Source organism: Pelophylax lessonae (genome assembly GCF_965119305.1).
Source record: "Pelophylax lessonae genome assembly, contig: HAP1_SCAFFOLD_151, whole genome shotgun sequence".
Classification (NCBI taxonomy): Eukaryota; Metazoa; Chordata; class Amphibia; order Anura; family Ranidae; genus Pelophylax; species Pelophylax lessonae.
This window is the reverse complement of record NW_028120133.1, coordinates 449,862-467,471: the sequence shown is the minus strand read 5'-3', so window position 1 is coordinate 467,471 and position 17,610 is coordinate 449,862. Positions and strand designations below refer to the sequence as shown.

At 50.3% G+C, this 17,610-nt stretch overlaps 1 protein-coding gene across 1 annotated transcript in view; it reads right to left on the bottom strand.

Moving 5' to 3' along the window:
• Positions 1-785: 785 nt before the first annotated feature.
• Positions 786-17,610, bottom strand: part of LOC309543514 (uncharacterized protein) — a 78,943-nt gene continuing 62,118 nt past the window's right edge. Inside the window, exons 12-19 of the mRNA XM_082275989.1 lie at positions 4,866-4,946; positions 4,604-4,738; positions 4,394-4,517; positions 4,180-4,277; positions 3,898-4,104; positions 3,633-3,774; positions 1,584-2,142; positions 786-1,074 (exon numbers count right to left, since the gene is read on the bottom strand). Coding sequence (XP_082132115.1) covers positions 867-1,074; positions 1,584-2,142; positions 3,633-3,774; positions 3,898-4,104; positions 4,180-4,277; positions 4,394-4,517; positions 4,604-4,738; positions 4,866-4,946 — 1,554 coding nt within the window. The 3' untranslated portion in view covers positions 786-866. The remainder of the gene's footprint in view (positions 1,075-1,583; positions 2,143-3,632; positions 3,775-3,897; positions 4,105-4,179; positions 4,278-4,393; positions 4,518-4,603; positions 4,739-4,865; positions 4,947-17,610) is intronic.

Below are 17,610 nucleotides of genomic sequence, written 5' to 3'. Positions count from 1 at the left end.
TTAAAATGTTAAAAAAAATTGATTTTTAAATTTTTTTTGAGAATTTCATATAAAAAAAATGTGAAAAATATTATTTTTTTCAAAATTGTCGCTCTTTTTTTTGTTTATAGAGCAAAAAATAAAAAAATTGCAGAGGTGAGCAAATACCACCAAAAGAAAGCTCTGTTCGTGGATAAAAAGGACGTCATTTTCATTTGGGTACAGCGTCGCACGACCTCACAATTGCCCATTAAAGTCACGCAGTGCTGAATCGCAAAATCGGCCCTGGTCTTTGAGCAGCCAAATCTTCCGGGGCTTAAGTGGTTAAAGCCCAAATGTGGTATTTTCATATGAAATCAATGGTTGGTGTTATTGACTTGTGTTCTTCACAGTCTAATGTACCCATAAGAGTATGATCTCAGGTTAGGTATGAAGCCATACCTGATGAAGGACAATAGGTGACATTATGGCCACTAGATGGAGTCAATGTTCATAGGAAATAAAATACGGCCAAAACCCATCACAGCTGGGTAAATGCTGCTCATATTCATTCAACTATTTTTGTGTTTGTGAAAGGTTACACCACAAAATGTACTCAGCCAATGAGAGGTACGGACTCCATTTTTATTTTTCTCCTGCTATCAATGGCCAACACGGGACATCCATGTCTCTGGTGATCTCTGATCTCCTTATGAAGTGTTTCTTACATGATGAAGATCAGCCATGGAGTATATCTGAGGTGTATATCAGGGTGTGCTTCTTTCCCACATGTCCACTAACATTCATATAAGAAGACCTTTCCCGCACTCAAGGCACTAATACACCTCCAGGGTTGTGTGGGATCCCTGATGTACAGGAAGACAGGACTTCAGTGAGGAACAATTCCCTCACTCAGAACAGGAATACGGCTTCTCCCCCGTGTGAGATCTCTGATGTCTGTAAAGACTGGACTTCTGTGAAAAACATTTCCCACACTCAGGACAGGAATACAGCTTCTCCCCTGTGTGAGATCTCTGATGTGTGTAAAGATCGGACTTCTGTGAAAAACATTTCCCCCACTCAGGACAGGAATACGGCTTCTCCCCCGTGTGAGATCTCTGATAGGTGTGAAGTTCTGATTTTGACTAGAAACTTTTCCTGCACTCAGGACAGACATACAGTTTTTCCCCCCCTTGTGAGACTTTAATGTGTAAGAAGTACAGTTTTTAGTACAAAACATTTTCCGCACTTGAAAAAGGAGTATGACTTTTTCCCTGTGTGACACATCTGATGTGTGATAAGTTCTGATTTTCATAAAAAAAAAACCTTTCCCACACCTAGGACCGGAATGCAACTTCTAACCTGTGTGCAATCTCTGATGAATATTACGTCTGGACTTTTCCGAAAAACACTTCCCGCACACAGGACAGGAAAATGGCTTCTCCCCTGTGTGAAATCTCTGATGCTTTTCAAGATTGGCCTTCTGTGAAAAACATTTCCCACACTCAGGACAGGAATGTGGCTTCTCACCTGTGTGAGATCTTTTATGCACCCTAAGTGTGGAGCGAACACGGAACCACTTCCCACACTCGTCACAGGGATACGGCTTCTCCCCTGTGTGACACCTCTCATGGTCGGCAACTTCTGATTTTCTTCTAAAACATTTCCCACACTCAGAACAGGAATACGGCTTCTCTCCTGTGTGAGTCTTCTGATGTTTGAAAAGATCAGACTTTTGTGAAAAACATTTCCCGCACTCAGGGCAAGAATGTGGCTTCTCTCCTGTGTGAGACCTTTTATGCACATTAAGACTGCATTTAAAACGGAAACACTTCCCGCACTCAGCACAGGAAAAGCTCTTATCTGTTGGAAGCACGGCACCGTCCCTCACAGTCTGAGGTTCCTCAGGATAAGAGGAATACGATGGTCCGGCACTGTCCCTCACAGTCTGAGGTTCCTCAGGATAAGAGGAATACGATGGTCCGGCACTGTCCCTCACAGTCTGAGGTTCCTCAGGATAAGAGGAATACGATGGTCCATCTACACTGTGTGGTGCCGGATGGACATTTGAGGTAGCCGGGTTTTCTCCTGGACTATACTGTGTGATGTCCTCATCTTCTACTTTACAGTCTGGAGACAAAGTGAGACAATCCTCTGAGGTTTTCCTCATCTCCCGTCCATCTACTAAAATAGAAATACAAAGATTATTACTAGACATCAGCAGATTGGTTCCCCTAAACCAGGACTCCGCCCACATCAGACAGCTTTGTCTCTGAGGATCTTACAATTCCCCCCTCAAGGTAACTAGTAAATGGGTCCTCTGATCTCCTTCCAGTTCATTTCTTTATTCATGGACCTTAGTCAGAGAGTGAGGAAACAACGAGAACTGTCTTTTATAGGAGTGACAGTGATGAGGGGATTATAGGACGAGTGTCCCCTCCCCCTCTATCACTCATTGCCATCTTCCCAACACAATAAGTCCCGCACTTCCTTATTTACTCCATGATTTAGTCATGAATAACAGCAGGGCTGAGCCCCACCAGAGGTCAGAGAGTGAGGATGGGGGGAGAACAACCAAGATGAAGACTGGACTGATCCTGAAGACCTCCATCATTGGGTTACTGACTCCTCCCTCATTATTACTTTCTGTTTTAAGGTTCCAAAGTTGGAGGATGTTATCACATTATTATCACCATGTAAAAGTCTGTCCTCCAATCAAATCATCAGATATAAAATGTCCAGCTGGTAGGAAATGGGCGTAACAAAAGAGAATCCATATTATGTGTATATATAGCAGTGGGTAGAGGGGAGAGAGCAGAAGTCAGGAGTATGTAATGTACAACATAGAGTATATAGTGCAGGGGTCAGGAGTATGTAATATACAACATAGAGTATATAGTGCAGGGGTCAGGAGTATATAATGTACAACAGAGTATATAGTGCAGGGGTTGGGAGTTTATAATGTACAACAGAGTATATAGTGCAGGGGTTGGGAGTATATAATGTACAACAGAGTATATAGTGCAGGGGTTGGGAGTTTATAATGTACAACAGAGTATATAGTGCAGGGGTTGGGAGTATATAATGTACAACAGAGTATATAGTGCAGGGGTCAGGAGTACGTAATGTACAACATAGAGTACATAGTGCTCAGGACTCATAATATTGGTATTCAGTAATCAGTGGAAGATTAAATGTTCACATGAGACAAGTTGCAGAGGTCCCACACCGCTGCCTCCCATCTCCTGAGACTGCACTCAGTGACTTGGGTGTGAGACTATACAGACATATCCCTCCACCCGGCACAGCCAGCAAATAACAGAGCAAGGAACCCTGGGAGAATTGTTCTGTCAGATCTTGCTACACCCGGGCATGGGGCAGAAGACAACGTTTATACCCCAGGGGTCTAGGCTGAGCCACGTCTATGGTGAACATCAACATCTTACTGCCAGCTGAACCCCAGAATCTCCATAAATCCAGTCTAGAGACATAAATTGTGTCTGCAGCACAGAGAAGGAAGATTATCCGAGAGAAATACAGGAATACAGGATGGGGAACACAGCTCAGGAAAGTGACCAGGGGATTACAGGCTGATATCACCCAGTCCCCGCCCTACTCTGGACCAATCAGTGAGCAGTATGGGTGGAGGAATGGATTTAGTGTTAATGACCCACCTGTGCTGATCTCTGTAGGAGTGTCCTCCTCTATAAATGTCCCCGTTATTCCATCCTCCTCCATAGACTGCTGATCATCCCTCACATACCTCTCTTCTTCTTCTGCTTTAACCTCAAATTCTATATCGATTGGATCTCCACTCTAAATCAAGAAAATGAGAGAGAATAACATCTGTAAAATATAAGCTTTATTATTGTGACATCACATAAAAAATCCACACATTTTCTACACAAGTCCATGTTCTGGATGCTCCGTCCCACCAACCTTGTAACAGTGAGGGATGGTGTGATGTTCCTGTGTGGAATCCCGGGAATACAGAGGACGGGGACATCTCTCTGGTGGGTTCCTGGTATTAGGTGGCTCCATCATATCCTTGTGTCCTTCTGAAAACTCCTCCATCACTCCATACTCCTCATCCTCCTCTTTATACTCTTCTTTAATAACAATATTATAATCCCCGAGGATTCCACTCTGAATATATAATAAAACATTAATTGAAAAAAAGCTGTGTATAAATCAGAACTGACAATAAAGTCAATCCTCTACCTGATGATGGTGAGGGATGGTGTGACCTTCCTGTGTGGAATCTCGGGAATACAGAGGACGGGGACATCTCTCTGGTGGGTTCCCATTACTGGATCCATCTGTAGGAAACACACACACTGACTGAATACATTGTTTCTATGTGTTTATCAGATGATGGGGGATCTAGGTGGAGCCTCCGTACTGCTCTCTCCTTTACAATAAAGTCTCCTCTTACCCGGTGATGTGAGGGGCGGCTGATTCTCCATCATGACGTCCTTGTAGAGATCCTTGTGTCCTTCTAAATACTCCCACTCCTCCATGGAGAAATAGACAGTGACATCCTGACACCTTATAGGAACCTGACACACACAATGATACAGTCACCATCCAGACACATCCCTTGTCTGTTACTGGATAATGTCCCAGAATTCCCAGCACCGCTCACCTCTCCTGTCAGCAGCTCCATCATCTTCTTGGTGACTTCTAGAATCTTCTCCATGTTGTGTCTCTCAGGTTTTAGGGAGTCACATGGAGGCACTGTGATGGTCATATGATCACCTGACTTCACCAGAGGAAATCTCTGTATTGAGGAACCAATAGGATTATCATGTTAGAATCCCAGAATCCTCCTCACCTCTCCAGTCAGGTCTGTGTATTATTAATAGAGATAAGAGTGATGTCATGTGACCTTCCAGAATCCCCCTCACCTCTCCGGTCAGCAGGTAGATGATCTCCAGGGTGAGGTTTAGTATCTTCTCAGTCATGTGACTCCGGTCCTCCTCCATCCTCATTTGATCTATACAGGTCTCCTTGTAGACGGATAACTTTGGGAAATGAAAGTAAGAATTATTTGGATGGTATTGGTTACACAATAATAGTATGTTGTACATTAAAGAACAACTGCCCCATGGGAAAACATTTGGTTTGGGCTGTTTAGTTTTTGGAGGTGAGCCCTGTGTGGGAGATCAGTGGAGGTGAGCCCTGTGTGTGGGAAATCGGTGGAGGTGAGCCCTGTGTGTGAGATCGGTGGAGGTGAGCCCTGTGTGTGAGATCGGTGGAGGTGAGCCCTGTGTGTGGGAGATCGGTGGAGGTGAGCCCTGTGTGTGGGAAATCGGTGGAGGTGAGCCCTGTGTGTGAGATCGGTGGAGGTGAGCCCTGTGTGTGAGATCGGTGGAGGTGAACCCTGTGTGTGTGAGAGATCGGTGGAGGTGAGTCCTGTGTGTGTGAGAGATCGGTGGAGGTGAGTCCTGTGTGTGAGATCGGTGGAGGTGAACCCTGTGTGTGTGGGAGATCGGTGGAGGTGAGTCCTGTGTGTGTGAGAGATCGGTGGAGGTGAGTCCTGTGTGTGAGATCGGTGGAGGTGAGCCCTGTGTGTGAGATTGGTGGAGGTGAACCCTGTGTGTGTGGGAGATCAGTGGAGGTGAGCCCTGTGTGGGAGATCGGTGGAGGTGAGCCCTGTGTGTGTGGGAGATCGGTGGAGGTGAGCTCTGTGTGTGTGGGAGATCGGTGGAGGTGAGCCCTGTGTGTGTGAGAGATCGGTGGAGGTGAGCCCTGTGTGTGTGAGAGATCGGTGGAGGTGAGCCCTGTGTGTGTGAGATCGGTGGAGGTGAGCCCTGTGTGTGAGATCGGTGGAGGTGAGCCCTGTGTGTGAGATCGGTGGAGGTGAGCTCTGTGTGTGGGAGATCGGTGGAGGGGAGCCCTGTGTGTGGGAGATCGGTGGAGGTGAGCCCTGTGTGGGAGATCGGTGGAGGTGAGCCCTGTGTGTGTGGGAGATCGGTGGAGGTGAGCCCTGTGTGTGTGAGATCGGTGGAGGTGAGCCCTGTGTGTGAGATCGGTGAAGGTGAGCCCTGTGTGTGTGAGATCGGTGGAGGTGAGCCCTGTGTGGGAGATCGGTGGAGGTGAGCCCTGTGTGGGAGATCGGTGGAGGTGAGCCCTGTGTGGGAGATCGGTGGAGGTGAGCCCTGTGTGGGAGATCGGTGGAGGTGAGCCCTGTGTGGGAGATCGGTGGAGGTGAGCCCTGTGTGTGTGAGATCGGTGGAGGTGAGTCCTGTGTGTGTGGGAGATCGGTGGAGGTGAGCCCTGTGTGTGTGGGAGATCGGTGGAGGTGAGCCCTGTGTGTGTGGGAGATCGGTGGAGGTGAGCCCTGTGTGTGTGAGATCGGTGGAGGTGAGTCCTGTGTGGGAGATCGGTGGAGGTGAGCCCTGTGTGTGAGATCGGTGGAGGTGAGCCCTGTGTGTGAGATCGGTGGAGGTGAGCCCTGTGTGTGAGATCGGTGGAGGTGAACCCTGTGTGTGTGAGAGATCGGTGGAGGTGAGTCCTGTGTGTGTGAGAGATCGGTGGAGGTGAGTCCTGTGTGTGAGATCGGTGGAGGTGAACCCTGTGTGTGTGGGAGATCGGTGGAGGTGAGTCCTGTGTGTGTGAGAGATCGGTGGAGGTGAGTCCTGTGTGTGAGATCGGTGGAGGTGAGCCCTGTGTGTGAGATTGGTGGAGGTGAACCCTGTGTGTGTGGGAGATCAGTGGAGGTGAGCCCTGTGTGGGAGATCGGTGGAGGTGAGCCCTGTGTGTGTGGGAGATCGGTGGAGGTGAGCTCTGTGTGTGTGGGAGATCGGTGGAGGTGAGCCCTGTGTGTGTGAGAGATCGGTGGAGGTGAGCCCTGTGTGTGTGAGAGATCGGTGGAGGTGAGCCCTGTGTGTGTGAGATCGGTGGAGGTGAGCCCTGTGTGTGAGATCGGTGGAGGTGAGCCCTGTGTGTGAGATCGGTGGAGGTGAGCCCTGTGTGTGAGATCGGTGGAGGTGAGCTCTGTGTGTGGGAGATCGGTGGAGGGGAGCCCTGTGTGTGGGAGATCGGTGGAGGTGAGCCCTGTGTGGGAGATCGGTGGAGGTGAGCCCTGTGTGTGTGGGAGATCGGTGGAGGTGAGCCCTGTGTGTGTGAGATCGGTGGAGGTGAGCCCTGTGTGTGAGATCGGTGAAGGTGAGCCCTGTGTGTGTGAGATCGGTGGAGGTGAGCCCTGTGTGGGAGATCGGTGGAGGTGAGCCCTGTGTGGGAGATCGGTGGAGGTGAGCCCTGTGTGGGAGATCGGTGGAGGTGAGCCCTGTGTGGGAGATCGGTGGAGGTGAGCCCTGTGTGTGTGAGATCGGTGGAGGTGAGTCCTGTGTGTGTGGGAGATCGGTGGAGGTGAGCCCTGTGTGTGTGGGAGATCGGTGGAGGTGAGCCCTGTGTGTGTGGGAGATCGGTGGAGGTGAGCCCTGTGTGTGTGAGATCGGTGGAGGTGAGTCCTGTGTGTGTGGGAGATCGGTGGAGGTGAGCCCTGTGTGGGAGATCGGTGGAGGTGAGCCCTGTGTGTGAGATCGGTGGAGGTGAGCCCTGTGTGTGTGGGAGATCGGTGGAGGTGAGTCCTGTGTGTGTGAGATCGGTGGAGGTGAGTCCTGTGTGTGTGAGATCGGTGGAGATGAGCCCTGTGTGTGAGATGGATGGAGGTGAGCCCTGTGTGGGAGATCGGTGGAGGTGAGCCCTGTGTGTGAGATCGGTGGAGGTGAGCCCTGTGTGTGTGAGATCGGTGGAGGTGAGCCCTGTGTGTGTGAGATCGGTGGAGGTGAGTCCTGTGTGTGTGAGATCGGTGGAGGTGAGCCCTGTGTGTGTGAGATCGGTGGAGGTGAGCCCTGTGTGTGTGAGATCGGTGGAGGTGAGCCCTGTGTGTGTGAGATCGGTGGAGGTGAGCCCTGTGTGTGTGAGATCGGTGGAGGTGAGCCCTGTGTGTGAGATCGGTGGAGGTGAGCCCTGTGTGTGAGATCGGTGGAGGTGAGCCCTGTGTGGGAGATCGGTGGAGGTGAGCCCTGTGTGGGAGATCGGTGGAGGTGAGCCCTGTGTGTGAGATCGGTGGAGGTGAGCCCTGTGTGTGTGAGATCGGTGGAGGTGAGCCCTGTGTGTGTGTGAGATCAGTGGAGGTGAGCCCTGTGTGGGAGATCGGTGGAGGTGAGCCCTGTGTGTGTGGGAGATCGGTGGAGGTGAGCCCTGTGTGTGTGAGATCGGTGGAGGTGAGCCCTGTGTGTGGGAGATTGGTGGAGGTGAGCCCTCTGTGTGAGATCGGTGGAGGTGAGCCCTGTGTGTGTGAGATCGGTGGAGGTGAGCCCTGTGTGTGTGAGATCGGTGGAGGGGAGCCCTGTGTGTGTGAGATCGGTGGAGGGGAGCCCTGTGTGTGTGAGATCGGTGGAGGGGAGTCCTGTGTGTGTGAGATCGGTGGAGGTGAGCCCTGTGTGTGAGATCGGTGGAGGTGAGCCCTGTGTGTGGGAGATCGGTGGAGGTGAGCCCTGTGTGTGAGATCGGTGGAGGTGAGCCCTGTGTGTGTGAGATCGGTGGAGGTGAACCCTGTGTGTGTGAGATCGGTGGAGGTGAGCCCTGTGTGTGTGAGATCGGTGGAGGTGAGCCCTGTGTGTGAGATCGGTGGAGGTGAGCCCTGTGTGTGAGATCGGTGGAGGTGAGCCCTGTGTGGGAGATCGGTGGAGGTGAGCCCTGTGTGGGAGATCGGTGGAGGTGAGCCCTGTGTGTGAGATCGGTGGAGGTGAGCCCTGTGTGTGTGTGAGATCAGTGGAGGTGAGCCCTGTGTGGGAGATCGGTGGAGGTGAGCCCTGTGTGTGTGGGAGATCGGTGGAGGTGAGCCCTGTGTGTGAGATCGGTGGAGGTGAGCCCTGTGTGTGGGAGATCAGTGGAGGTGAGCCCTGTGTGTGTGAGATCGGTGGAGGTGAGCCCTGTGTGTGTGTGAGATCAGTGGAGGTGAGCCCTGTGTGGGAGATCGGTGGAGGTGAGCCCTGTGTGTGTGGGAGATCGGTGGAGGTGAGCCCTGTGTGTGGGAGATCGGTGGAGGTGAGCCCTCTGTGTGAGATCGGTGGAGGTGAGCCCTGTGTGTGTGAGATCGGTGGAGGTGAGCCCTGTGTGTGTGAGATCGGTGGAGGGGAGCCCTGTGTGTGTGAGATCGGTGGAGGGGAGCCCTGTGTGTGTGAGATCGGTGGAGGGGAGTCCTGTGTGTGTGAGATCGGTGGAGGTGAGCCCTGTGTGTGAGATCGGTGGAGGTGAGCCCTGTGTGTGGGAGATCGGTGGAGGTGAGCCCTGTGTGTGAGATCGGTGGAGGTGAGCCCTGTGTGTGTGAGATCGGTGGAGGTGAACCCTGTGTGTGTGAGATCGGTGGAGGTGAGCCCTGTGTGTGTGAGATCGGTGGAGGTGAGCCCTGTGTGTGTGAGATCGGTGGAGGTGAGTCCTGTGTGTGTGAGATCGGTGGAGGTGAGCCCTGTGTGTGAGATCGGTGGAGGTGAGCCCTGTGTGTGAGATTGGTGGCGGTGAGCCCTGGGTGGGAGATCGGTGGAGGGGAGCCCTGTGTGTGTGAGATCGGTGGAGGTGAGTCCTGTGTGTGTGAGATCGGTGGAGGTGAGCCCTGTGTGTGAGATTGGTGGCGGTGAGCCCTGGGTGGGAGATCGGTGGAGGTGAGTCCTGTGTGTGTGAGATCGGTGGAGGTGAGCCCTGTGTGTGTGAGATCGGTGGAGGTGAGCCCTGTGTGTGTGAGATCGGTGGAGGTGAGCCCTGTGTGTGGGAGATCGGTGGAGGTGAGTCCTGTGTGTGTGAGATCGGTGGAGGTGAGTCCTGTGTGTGTGGGAGATCGGTGGAGGTGAGCCCTGTGTGTGTGGGAGATCGGTGGAGATGAGCCCTGTGTGTGGGAGATCGGTGGAGGTGAGCCCTGTGTGTGGGAGATCGGTGGAGGTGAGCCCTGTGTGTGTGAGATCGGTGGAGGGGAGCCCTGTGTGTGAGATCGGTGGAGGGGTGCCCTGTGTGTGAGATCGGTGGAGGTGAGCCCTGTGTGTGTGAGATCGGTGGAGGGGAGCCCTGTGTGGGAGATCGGTGGAGGGGAGCCCTGTGTGTGTGAGATCGGTGGAGGGGAGCCCTGTGTGTGTGAGATCGGTGGAGGGGAGCCCTGTGTGTGTGAGATCGGTGGAGATGAGCCCTGTGTGTGGGAGATCGGTGGAGGGGAGCCCTGTGTGTGAGATCGGTGGAGGGGAGCCCTGTGTGTGAGATCGGTGGAGGGGAGCCCTGTGTGTGAGATCGGTGGAGGGGAGCCCTGTGTGTGTGAGATCGGTGGAGGGGAGCCCTGTGTGGGAGATCGGTGGAGGGGAGCCCTGTGTGTGTGAGATCGGTGGAGGGGAGCCCTGTGTGTGTGAGATCGGTGGAGGGGAGCCCTGTGTGTGTGAGATCGGTGGAGATGAGCCCTGTGTGTGGGAGATCGGTGGAGGGGAGCCCTGTGTGTGAGATCGGTGGAGGGGAGCCCTGTGTGTGAGATCGGTGGAGGGGAGCCCTGTGTGTGAGATCGGTGGAGGGGAGCCCTGTGTGTGTGGGAGATCGGTGGAGGGGAGCCCTGTGTGTGAGATCGGTGGAGGGGAGCCCTGGGTGGGAGATCGGTGGAGGTGAGCCCTGTGTGTGTGAGATCGGTGGAGGTGAACCCTGTGTGTGTGAGATCGGTGGCGGTGAGCCCTGGGTGGGAGATCGGTGGAGGTGAGCCCTGTGTGTGTGAGATCGGTGGAGGGGAGCCCTGTGTGTGTGAGATCGGTGGCGGTGAGCCCTGGGTGGGAGATCGGTGGAGGTGAGACAGTGGTGGAACTATCAGGTCACAAAGGTCATACTTGCAACCGGGTAAATGCTCTGACCCTGAAGGGGTGATTCTACAAATAAGAAATGTTGGGACAGCGCTTGCACTATGGATAAAATATCTGAAGCCACAACACGATAATTCCAATAAAACCTTCTGATAAAGTGTCAGACAACTCCTGGGGTAACCCCCGGCTGTAGATGAATAGGTGTGCTGGGCTCTGTAGTCCCCCAGAGTTTGTGGTGCCTATGAAGCAATATACCCCTATATAGCAGTAAATGGGGAATATCGGTAGAAGCTCTGATCCACTGCCAGGGTCCCGGTCACAGATACTCCGGTGGATGGCGGGCCCGGATACCGCTTAGATGTAACCAGAGAGGGCGCTCTCCTAACCTGGTGACATCTGACGTGTTTGGATTGGAAAACACCAATCTTGGTCCAGGAGGGCTATTGGCAGGCAAAGGGGTCCTAAAAAACATCCTACCCTAAAGGGGGTGTGGTTAAATAGAGTCTGAGGTGAAAGAGGGATGAAGGGAGGGAGAAAGAAAGAAAAAGAGAGAGATAGGGAGGGAAGGAGAGAGAAGGAAAGAAAGAGGGATGGAGGGAGAGCCGGCGCAGATCCTACATCACAATAGCAATATGTGTATGGCAGAACGTTTAACAATCAGCAGATAAAGATACTCCAAATACCATCCCCCCAGGCAGATCCCATCAAACAGATACAGGAGATGGTCAGAGACTGTGCGGACATGATACAAGAGATGGTCAGAGACTGTGCGGACATGATACAAGAGATGGTCAGAGACTGTGCGGACATGATACAAGAGATGGTCAGAGACTGAGGACATGATACAAGAGATGGTCAGAGACTGTGCGGACATGATACAAGAGATGGTCAGAGACTGTGCGGACATGATACAAGAGATGGTCAGAGACTGTGCGGACATGATACAAGAGATGGTCAGAGACTGTGCGGACATGATACAAGAGATGGTCAGAGACTGTGCGGACATGATACAAGAGATGGTCAGAGACTGTGCGGACATGATACAAGAGATGGTCAGAGACTGTGCGGACATGATACAAGAGATGGTCAGAGACTGTGCAGACATGATACAGGAGATGGTCAGAGACTGTGCGGACATGATACAAGAGATGGTCAGAGACTGCGGACATGATACAAGAGATGGTCAGAGACTGAGGACATGATACAAGAGATGGTCAGAGACTGTGCGGACATGATACAAGAGATGGTCAGAGACTGTGTGGACATGATACAAGAGATGGTCAGAGACTGTGCGGACATGATACAAGAGATGGTCAGAGACTGTGCGGACATGATACAAGAGATGGTCAGAGACTGTGCGGACATGATACAAGAGATGGTCAGAGACTGTGCAGACATGATACAGGAGATGGTCAGAGACTGTGCGGACATGATACAAGAGATGGTCAGAGACTGTGCAGACATGATACAAGAGATGGTCAGAGACTGCGGACATGATACAAGAGATGGTCAGAGACTGAGGACATGATACAAGAGATGGTCAGAGACTGTGCGGATATGATACAAGAGATGGTCAGAGACTGAGGACATGATACAAGAGATGGTCAGAGACTGTGCGGACATGATACAAGAGATGGTCAGAGACTGAGGACATGATACAAGAGATGGTCAGAGACTGCGGACATGATACAAGAGATGGTCAGAGACTGTGCGGACATCATACAAGAGATGGTCAGAGACTGAGGACATGATACAAGAGATGGTCAGAGACTGAGGACATGATACACGAGATGGTCAGAGACTGTGCGGATATGATACAAGAGATGGTCAGAGACTGAGGACATGATACAAGAGATGGTCAGAGACTGTGCGGACATGATACAAGAGATGGTCAGAGATAGCAGACATGATACAGGACATGGTCAGAGACTGTGCGGACATGATACAAGAGATGGTCAGAGACTGTGCGGATATGATACAAGAGATGGTCAGAGAATGTGCAGACATGATACAAGAGATGGTCAGAGACTGTGCAGACATGATACAAGAGATGGTCAGAGACTGTGGACATGATACAAGAGATGGTCAGGGACTGTGGACATGATACAAGAGATGGTCAGAGACTGTGCGAACATGATACAAGTGATGGTCAGAGACTGTGCGGACATGATACAGGAGATGGTCAGAGACTGTGCGGACATGATACAAGAGATGGTCAGAGACTGTGTGGACATGATACAAGAGATGGTCAGAGACTGTGCGGACATGATACAAGAGATGGTCAGAGACTGTGCGGACATGATACAAGAGATGGTCAGAGACTGTGCGGACATGATACAAGAGATGGTCAGAGACTGTGCGGCTATGACACAAGAGATGGTCAGAGACTGTGCGGCTATGATACAAGAGATGGTCAGAGACTGTGCGGCTATGATAGAAGAGATTGTCAGAGACTGTGCGGAAAATGATACAAGAGATTATCAGAGACTGATCCCATCAAACAGATACAAGAGATGGTCAGAGATTGCAGACATGATAGAGGAGATGGTCAGAGACTGTGCGGACATGATACAGGGGATGGTCAGAGACTGTGCGGACATGATACAAGAGATGGTCAGAGACTGTGCGGACATGATACAAGAGATGGTCAGAGACTGTGCGAACATGATACAAGTGATGGTCAGAGACTGTGCGGACATGATACAGGAGATGGTCAGAGACTGTGCGGACATGATACAAGAGATGGTCAGAGACTGTGTGGACATGATACAAGAGATGGTCAGAGACTGTGCGGACATGATACAAGAGATGGTCAGAGACTGTGCGGACATGATACAAGAGATGGTCAGAGACTGTGCGGACATGATACAAGAGATGGTCAGAGACTGTGCGGCTATGATACAAGAGATGGTCAGAGACTGTGCGGCTATGATACAAGAGATGGTCAGAGACTGTGCGGCTATGATAGAAGAGATTGTCAGAGACTGTGCGGAAAATGATACAAGAGATTATCAGAGACTGATCCCATCAAACAGATACAAGAGATGGTCAGAGATTGCAGACATGATAGAGGAGATGGTCAGAGACTGTGCGGACATGATACAAGAGATGGTCAGAGACTGTGCGGACATGATACAAGAGATGGTCAGAGACTGTGCAGACATGATACAAGAGATGGTCAGAGACTGTGCGGACATGATACAAGAGATGGGTTCAGAGATTGCAGACATCATACAAGAGATGGTCAGAGACTGAGGACATGATACAAGAGATGGTCAGAGACTGAGGACATGATACAAGAGATGGTCAGAGACTGTGCGGACATGAGACAAGAGATTATCAGAGACTGCAGACATGATACAAGAGATGGTCAGAGACTGCAGACATGATACAAGAGATGGTCAGAGACTGTGCGGACATGATAAAAGAGATGGTCAGAGACTGTGCAGACATGATACAAGAGATGATCAGAGACTGCAGACATGATACAAGAGATGGTCAGAGACTGTGCAGACATGATACAAGAGATGGTCAGAGACTGTGCGGACATGATACAAGAGATGGTCAGAGACTGTGCGGACATGATACAAGAGATTATCAGAGACTGCAGACATGATACAAGAGATGGTCAGAGACTGTGCGGACATGATACAAGAGATGGGTTCATAGATTGCAGACATCATACAAGAGATGGTCAGAGACTGTGCGGACATCATACAAGAGATGGTCAGAGACTGTGCGGACATGATAGAAGAGATGATCAGAGACTGCAGACGTGATACCAGAGACTGCGGAAATGATAGAAGAGATGGTCAGAGACTGTGCGGACATGATACAAGAGATTGTCAGAGACTGCAGACATGATACAAGAGATGATCAGAGACTGCAGATATGATACAAGAGATGATCAGAGACTGCAGACATGATACAAGAGATGGTCAGAGACTGTGCAGACATGATACAAGAGATGGTCAGAGACTGTGCAGACATGATACAAGAGATGATCAGAGACTGCAGACATGATACAAGAGATGATCAGAGACTGCAGACATGATACAAGAGATGGTCAGAGACTGTGCAGACATGATACAAGAGATGGTCAGAGACTGCAGATATGATACAAGAGATGGTCAGAGACTGCAGACATGATACAGGAGATGGTCAGAGACTGTGCGAACATGATACAAGTGATGGTCAGAGACAGTGCAGACATGATACAAGAGATGGTCAGAGATTGTGCGAACATGATAAAAGAGATGGTCAGAGACTGTGCAGACATGATACAAGAGATGGTCAGAGACTGTGCAGACATGATACAAGAGATGGTCAGAGACTGCAGACATGATACAAGAGATGGTCAGAGACTGTGCAGACATGATACAAGAGATGGTCAGAGACTGCAGATATGATACAAGAGATGGTCAGAGATTGTGAGAACATGATACAAGTGATGGTCAGAGACTGTGCAGACATGATACAAGAGATGGTCAGAGACTGCAGACATGATACAAGAGATTGTCAGAGACTGCAGACATGATACAGGAGATGGTCAGAGACTGCAGACATGATACAAGAGATGATCAGAGACTGCAGACATGATACAAGAGATGATCAGAGACTGCAGACAAGATACAGGAGATGGTCAGAGACTGTGCGGACATGATACAAGAGATTGTCAGAGACTGCAGACGTGATACAAGAGATTGTCAGAGACTGCAGACATGATACAAGAGATGATCAGAGACTGCAGACATGATACAAGAGATGATCAGAGACTGTAGACATGATACAAGAGATGATCAGAGACTGCAGACATGATACAAGAGATGATCAGAGACTGTAGACATGATACAGGAGATGGTCAGAGACTGTAGACATGATACAGGAGACGGTCAGAGACTGCAGACATGATACAAGAGATTGTCAGAGACTGCAGACATGATACAAGAGATGATCAGAGACTGTAGACATGATACAGGAGATGGTCAGAGACTGTAGACATGATACAGGAGACGGTCAGAGACTGTAGACATGATACAGGAGATGGTCAGAGACTGTGCGGACATGATACAAGAGATGGTCAGAGACTGCAGACATGATACAAGAGATGGTCAGAGACTGCAGACATGATACAAGAGATGGTCAGAGACTGCGGATATGATACCAGAGATCCTGGGAAATGATACTAGGGATGGTCAGAGACTGCGGACATGATACCAGAGATGGGTTCAGAGATTGCGGACATGATACAAGAGATGATCAGAGATTGCAGACATGATACAGGAGATGGTCAGAGACTGAGGACATGATACAAGAGATGGTCAGAGACTGTGCGGACATGATACAAGAGATGGTCAGAGATAGCAGACATGATACAGGACATGGTCAGAGACTGTGCGGACATGATACAAGAGATGGTCAGAGACTGTGCGGATATGATACAAGAGATGGTCAGAGAATGTGCAGACATGATACAAGAGATGGTCAGAGACTGTGCAGACATGATACAAGAGATGGTCAGAGACTGTGGACATGATACAAGAGATGGTCAGGGACTGTGGACATGATACAAGAGATGGTCAGAGACTGTGCGAACATGATACAAGTGATGGTCAGAGACTGTGCGGACATGATACAGGAGATGGTCAGAGACTGTGCGGACATGATACAAGAGATGGTCAGAGACTGTGTGGACATGATACAAGAGATGGTCAGAGACTGTGCGGACATGATACAAGAGATGGTCAGAGACTGTGCGGACATGATACAAGAGATGGTCAGAGACTGTGCGGACATGATACAAGAGATGGTCAGAGACTGTGCGGCTATGATACAAGAGATGGTCAGAGACTGTGCGGCTATGATACAAGAGATGGTCAGAGACTGTGCGGCTATGATAGAAGAGATTGTCAGAGACTGTGCGGAAAATGATACAAGAGATTATCAGAGACTGATCCCATCAAACAGATACAAGAGATGGTCAGAGATTGCAGACATGATAGAGGAGATGGTCAGAGACTGTGCGGACATGATACAGGGGATGGTCAGAGACTGTGCGGACATGATACAAGAGATGGTCAGAGACTGTGCGGACATGATACAAGAGATGGTCAGAGACTGTGCGAACATGATACAAGTGATGGTCAGAGACTGTGCGGACATGATACAGGAGATGGTCAGAGACTGTGCGGACATGATACAAGAGATGGTCAGAGACTGTGTGGACATGATACAAGAGATGGTCAGAGACTGTGCGGACATGATACAAGAGATGGTCAGAGACTGTGCGGACATGATACAAGAGATGGTCAGAGACTGTGCGGACATGATACAAGAGATGGTCAGAGACTGTGCGGCTATGATACAAGAGATGGTCAGAGACTGTGCGGCTATGATACAAGAGATGGTCAGAGACTGTGCGGCTATGATAGAAGAGATTGTCAGAGACTGTGCGGAAAATGATACAAGAGATTATCAGAGACTGATCCCATCAAACAGATACAAGAGATGGTCAGAGATTGCAGACATGATAGAGGAGATGGTCAGAGACTGTGCGGACATGATACAAGAGATGGTCAGAGACTGTGTGGACATGATACAAGAGATGGTCAGAGACTGTGCAGACATGATACAAGAGATGGTCAGAGACTGTGCGGACATGATACAAGAGATGGGTTCAGAGATTGCAGACATCATACAAGAGATGGTCAGAGACTGAGGACATGATACAAGAGATGGTCAGAGACTGAGGACATGATACAAGAGATGGTCAGAGACTGTGCGGACATGAGACAAGAGATTATCAGAGACTGCAGAC